This window comes from Carassius gibelio, chromosome B16, assembly GCF_023724105.1.
Source record: "Carassius gibelio isolate Cgi1373 ecotype wild population from Czech Republic chromosome B16, carGib1.2-hapl.c, whole genome shotgun sequence".
NCBI classification, from domain to species: domain Eukaryota; kingdom Metazoa; phylum Chordata; class Actinopteri; order Cypriniformes; family Cyprinidae; genus Carassius; species Carassius gibelio.
Window position 1 is genome coordinate 14672670 of NC_068411.1, and position 6866 is coordinate 14679535.

General features: G+C 38.0%; 1 protein-coding gene across 1 annotated transcript; it reads left to right on the forward strand.

Annotated features, from left to right (window-relative positions):
• The first annotated feature begins 1869 nt into the window (after positions 1-1869).
• Positions 1870-6727, forward strand: trim109 (tripartite motif containing 109). Its single transcript, XM_052579430.1, has 6 exons — positions 1870-2675; positions 4017-4112; positions 4212-4445; positions 4772-4863; positions 4954-5069; positions 5285-6727. Exons 1-6 carry the CDS (start codon positions 2229-2231, stop codon positions 5788-5790), a joined length of 1491 nt encoding a protein of 496 aa, XP_052435390.1. The 5' UTR covers positions 1870-2228; the 3' UTR covers positions 5791-6727.
• The last annotated feature ends 139 nt before the right edge of the window (positions 6728-6866 follow it).

Below are 6866 nucleotides of genomic sequence, written 5' to 3' on the forward strand. Positions count from 1 at the left end.
TGATCCTCAATTATACTTAATAATAATGGTTCTTATTTTAAAAAACTGTAAATTGTTTTATTTTTTTAGTATATAATTAAAACTCAAAACAAAAACATGGTAGTGCCACAAATGATTAGCCAACAAAAACTGTTTTCAATGTTCATGAAGGTTCACGAGACTCGGGAGACGGGAGTAATGGCTGTTTATGGATTCTGGTATTTTCCGTGGGAGTGGGGGTGAATTACACTTGCATAATAGCGCCATCCAGTGGACTCAGGAGATCAGTGAAGAGCATCTGTGCTAAAAAATATTCTTCATATTCACCTTGGTGAAACAGTTGCTGCATAGCATACTGTTGTACGGAGGATATATATATATATATAGTACAGACTAAAAGTTTGAACACACCTTCTCATTCAAAGAGTTCTCTTTATTTTCATGACTATGAAAATTGTAGAGTCACGCTGAAGGCATCAAGGGCTATTTGACCAAGAAGGAGAGTGATGGGGAGCTGCGCCAGATGACCTGGCCTCCACAGTCACCGGACCTGAACCCAATCCAGATGGTTTAGGGGTGAGCTGGACCGCAGACAGAAGGCAAAAGGGCCAACAAGTGCTAAGCATCTCTCGGGGAACTCCTTCAAGACTGTTGGAAGACCATTTCAGGTGACTTCCTCTTGAAGCTCATCAAGAGAAGGCCGAGAGTGTGCAAAGCAGTAATCAAAGCAAAAGGTGGCTACTTTGAAGAACCTAGAATATGACATATTTTCAGTTGTTTCACACTTTTTTTGTTATTTATATAATTCCATATATTATTCCACATGTATTAATTCATGGTTTTGATGCCTTCAGTGTGAATCTACAATTATCATTGTCATGAAAATAAAGAAAACTCTTTGAATGAAAAGGTGTCTGTGTATATATATATATATATATATATATATATATATATATATGTCGTAAATTGTTCAGCTATATGTAGTAAACATTCAGCATTGTTTCTGATAAAGTTGCTACAGTTATTTTATATACTTAATATTGTATATATTTTTATCATGTGCAGCAGTGAAAGGCCTGGATATACAGCAACTGGACCTCTGCTGTAGCAGAAATATATAATTTATATTTTACATGGTTTCCAGATGAAGCAGACTGATGATTTATGGTCTTTAGCTGATAGCTGATGTAAGCATTTAGATGAAGGATCAGCTGGACTGCCAGCTGGTAGAGCTGAGATCAATTTGATGACGGTCAAGCTTTTTAGAGCTAGAAGTGGCAATTGGACCAGAACAGTAATGCAAATAGCACAAGATTTCCTACATTGTGATTTTATTTATTTCTTTATTTTGCTGCATTTTTGCACTGAGATCTGGATAACTTCTGACCCTTAACTCTGATTATACTTTATATATTAATCTCAATATCCACTACTGTTCAAACATGTGGTATCCGTAACCGTAATCATCACAGAATCCTGAAAAAAAACTGCTTTCAACATTGATAATAGTAATAAATGTTTCTTGAGCAGCAAATCAGTTTATTAGAATATGACACTGAAGACTGGAGTAATGGCCGATGATAATAAGTTTATTTTAAAACACATTACAGTAGAAAAGTGTTTGTTTTTTTGTAATAAAATTTCACAGTATTAGAGTTTTTACTGTATTTTAGATCAAATAAATTTGGCCTAATTATACCAAAATATAAACTCTTTCAGTAAATGGATAAAAGTAATAAAGGGACTTTACATGTTGACCATTACAGTAACTAAGACACAGTAACTAATTATAGTGTTGAAAACAGCCGGCTTATATTATATGCACATGTGATCATCCAACCACCTGTTGATTCCCTCCATCTCAGTCAGAAGGTCAAATCTGACTTCGGTAACATGAGCTACCATTTGTTTTATTCTAAATGAACAAATACAGCTGGTAGAAATCAGTTAGACTGTAATTTAAATGTGTTTGAGGGCAGTGATGTGATTTTTTAGAGGGAAGTTCATCTGTGCAGGGAGTCATATGACTTCCTTTATATAGCACACTAGGACAAACAAGTGTTAGTCAAGTAAGGGCAGAGGAAGATCTCCCCCTGCACATGTGCTAGACATGTGTTGTCATTTGTCTCCGCAGCTGCTGGGACAACAGCTCATATCTAAACCCCCCTGCCAGTGAGTGTTTGGGACATTTAGGGGACACAAGCAGCATTTTGTCAGCCGACGTATTTCAAACAAGTAACCTAGTTGTGATGGATTCTCGGCTGTCGAAACAGATCCAGTGCTCGGTGTGTTTGGGGGACTTCACAGATCCAGTGAGCCTGCTGTGTGACCACACGTTCTGCCGACAGTGTATCAGCAATCATTCCCAAAGCTGCCGTCTGAAACTGTGTCCGGAATGCAGGCGACCCTATACCATGTGGGACCTCCGGTCCAACCGAGTGCTGCGGAATATGGTGTCTGCCGTGAGGGAACACTTGAGCGAGCAGCAGGCCCTCAGGGACGGGACCGTAGCGGCTTGTGGAGCAGGAGCGAGAGTGTTTGAGGATCCAGAGAAGCTGGTGTGTTCGGAGCATCAGGAGAGACTCAAGCTGTTTTGTGAGACGGATCAGAAACTGGTGTGTCTGATCTGTAGGGACGGTGAGAGACATCAGGGACACGCGTTCAAACCTGTGGAGGAGGCAGCGGAGCCCAGAAAGGTCTGTAAAGGACTGATGGTTTGAGTTTGACGCTGCTCAAGTTTCAGGTCATATCCAGGTCAGCCATACGAAAGCAGAAGTTCATTTGGTTTCTATTTTGGATGTCTCTAATTCCACACTGGATGTGAGAGAGGTTCTGTTTGTGGCCTCAGAGACACCAGGGGCATTTTACTGCCATTTCTGTTCAACAATGAAGCATGCTTCTTCGAGACTTTTCACAATTGGCTGGAATATGCAACTTTAGCAGATTTTAGGTTAATTCCAATTTGCGGTCTGGACAAGTCGATAATAGTTAAGGAAGTCAGAGCCACTTTACAGATTTGAGATGAATAATTTAACAGAAAATCATATAGTGTTTGATTGAAGTTTAGCTGATTTTAAACACATTTTGTTTTCATTTTCATTTGTTTTCATGATGCCTGTTTCTGAGTTTATATTCAGACTTGAAAGTCTGAAGTTCCTCGGTCAATTAATGTATGATTTTAAGTTTTTAAGATTTTAAGATCAGTTTTTCAGCTTAAACTAAATTAAACTAAATGTATTACTAAATTAGAAGAACTTGTCATATTCTAAACTGAACTTGGTAACATTTTCAAACATGTTTAATACATTACTTATGTTTCAGAGATTTTAAAAATGAAGCTTTAATAATGCAATGGATCTTCATATAAGATCTTGCCCGTTGTCTATTTTATTATATTGTATTGTATTGTTGGATATCAGTCATATTTTTTAAATGTACATTACTGTGGCAAAATGGAGGATAATGCTTCAGTTATACTGCTTTAACTTTTCAGAATCCAAAACCCTAGTTGTTGAAAGAATGTAAATGGAAAGTAAAAGGTTAATTTTAAGCTGCTTCTAGAGCATTTGTGTAAATGTGCTCATCCTCTGGTTGTGCCAAACCTGTATGAGTTTCTTTCCTCTGCTGAACAGAAAATAAGGTGTTTTGAAGAATGTTGGTAACCAAACAGTTGATGGTCAACTTTGACCTTCATATGAAAATATCCAATGGGCCTAAAAACTGTTTGGTTGCCAACACACTTCAAAATGTCTATTTGTCTTCAGCAGAAGAAAGAAAGTCATTAGAGAAACTCGAGGCTGGGTAATTGATGACAATCCATTTAATCACTATGTATGTTGATGTATTATATTGTAGATGAATAATTAAACACATAGAAATGCATAATTGTATATTTACTTCAAGTCAGAAGTGCTCTTTCCTGCTCCTCCGCAGGATGCAGCAGATCACTAGGAGCAGGACTGAGCACCGCCGCCTTAAGGTAATGTCTGAAATATTCATGTCAAAAACACACAAGTCTGTCCTGTGTGTTGTTGCAGAATTTATTGTTAGAGCCTCTGAGCTTCCTGTCGAAGGAGAATGAAGAGCTGCAGGCTCTTATGAAGAAACAGACGAATGAGATCTCTAAAACAGAGGTGAAAAATACACTTCACACAAAAGAGGAAAACAAGCCATCTAAAGACTCCATAGAGCCGCAGGGTTCATTACTATCTGTCATCTATTTTGTTGCTCAGGAAAGGTCTCGGCAGCTCTCTGCTCAGATCTCTGCTCAGTTTGAGGAGATGCACCAGTTCCTGAAGAAAAAGGAGGAGGAAGTGAAGAAAACGCTGGAGAAAGAGGAGAAGGATATGATCGAGAAGATGAAAAGAAACCGAGCAGAAATAGAAGAGAAGCTGAATGATGGAAGAGAGAAGGAAGGGATTCTACGCTCGGTCTTTGAGACTGATCAGCCTGACGGCTTTCTGCAGGTTCAAACAAACAAATGCATTCAGCACAGATTGTCCAATTAATGCAATAACCTCAACAAAAGTAAGAAACAAAAATGTGAAAAAAGTACCTTTAGAGGGACAGCGACTTGCCACTGAAAGTGCCCTTAAAGGGACACCTCTGTACTCTGAATATATTAACTACTAGTACTGTATATGAACATTGAATATTGAGAGTGAAAAGAAAACTTAAGATTGTGATTTTTGGGAGTTACATAATTGTTGCATATATGTAACACTGGGTTATTCATAGCTGCGGTTCTCAAAATGCTAACCATTTTCTTTGTCTTGTTCTACTTCTCCTGTAGTGGTGGACTGAGAAAGGGCTGGACTTTGTCGAAGAGATGAAAGACAACGAAAGCTGCTGTGAAAATAATGACATTGTCTCTCAAACAACCAAGTAGGACAATACACTGCACTGCTTCAGATAAACATAACCGGCACTGTACAGTAAATATCCCATCAGTTATATTCATCTCCTGCATCGTAGGTTCAAGTCAGCATTGAAAAGTGTGAATTTGACACCTAATTCTCTGTTCCTTGGCCTTCACGAGACGCACCTGCAGTTTATTGTGTGGAAGGAGATGCTGAGCTTTATTAAACCAGGTGAGGACATCAGATATCTATATATGTGGACCATGTATTAGAATGAATGTAAAAAATATATAAATGTCTATTATGGAAATTAACATTTTGCTAATTTACTTGGAATAATAGTGCTTTTATATTTTAAGTATCATATGGTCACCAAGGCTGCATTGTTTGATTGTAAATAAAGTAAAACTACATTGCATTTATCTTTCACGCTTTGTCTTTCTTAGTCCCTGATCGTAATGTCATACATGACTGTCATGACCCATACCTGAGGGTCTCCTCTGATGGACGCAGTGTCGTCCGCACATCCAAAAAGGGGATTTTCTTGCGTCACAAAGACTACAGGCCTCTGGCCAGGACCCACAAGACCTTCCAGTCAGGACAGCACTATTGGGAAGTGGATGTGGGAGCAAAGATAGACTGGAGCGTGGGCTTCGATGGTGGCTCTATAAGCAACTTAAACAAGGACATTGGGCTTCACCTTAAGCATGACCAAGGCTACTGCATCAAAGAGTATGAGACAGTGACAGAGATCGATCTGACGGTGAAGCCACGCAGGATAGGGCTGTACCTGGACTGTGACCGGTGTCAGGTGTGCTTCTATAACACTGATGGCATGACTCTACTGCACACCTCCACATACCCTTCATCCATCCCTTACTCCCTCAGCCTCTCTCCAGGAGCTTATCTGGGAGGGAAGAATGCTGATCCGCTCACAGTGACCTGGAACTGATCCGTCTGGGACACTTTAGTAAGATGGCTATAAGGAATGGTCCATTTATGGTTTTTGAGGAGATGTAATCAAGCTTGAGAGAGTAGTTATAGGCTGCTGTATTTACTTGCTCAGTTTTTTAGCGGGTGGATTACTTGATTTAATCTTATAATATTTGTGACAGGCATTAAAACCACTAAATTTATTTTTGTCCTTTTAAAGCCATTTCTGCTACATTAGAAAAAAGAAATATTCTTTGGTGTATAATATATATAACTATAAATATATAGCTATAATAACTATAACATACCTTCAAAATTTTGTACAACATAACTTCACAAATTACCAAGTCATAATTATAACCTATAAGATATAAAGTCCAAATTATGCTTATAATTTTGTCAAAATTATGACATGCTAAGCCATAATATGAGTAAAAAGTCATTTTTATGTAATAATTAACTTTATCTCAATTTCAACTTATCATTTCACTTATGAATTTTAATCCCATAATTATGACTGTTTATGCCAAAACTATTGTCATAATGACTGTTCTGCTGTCATAATGACTGCTTATTTTATAATTTTGAATGTTTTGTCATAATTATTTCATGGCTGTGATGATGTCACAATGACTGCTTATGTCATAATTATGGTTTCTTTATGTGCCATAAGAGGGCAGTGTTATACATTTTCAGTGAGAACACAGGGACTGACTCTAGAAATCATGGTTTGGGATCAAAATATATTAATAATGGTAATTAGATCTGTCTCTATGAACTCGCATAATATGGGTTTGATATTGTATCCCAAAGTGTGTATTAGAAGTGAATGCAGTTAAGTGCAAATATATTGTCTGTACTGCAATGTGGTCTTGAGGCTTGATCTAGACTTTTTTTATACTCTAAATTGCTTGTTCTGAAGTTGACGTCACATTATACCCATCACAACAGCCGTATCTGTGCAGGAGTTGTCTTATATTTGTCCTTTCAAGAGCTTTTGTTCATTTCGTGACATCTTATTGTGACCTGTGGTATTGCAGCTGACATAAACACTACATTTGTGACCACCACAACACCATACGCCCTCAGCATGAC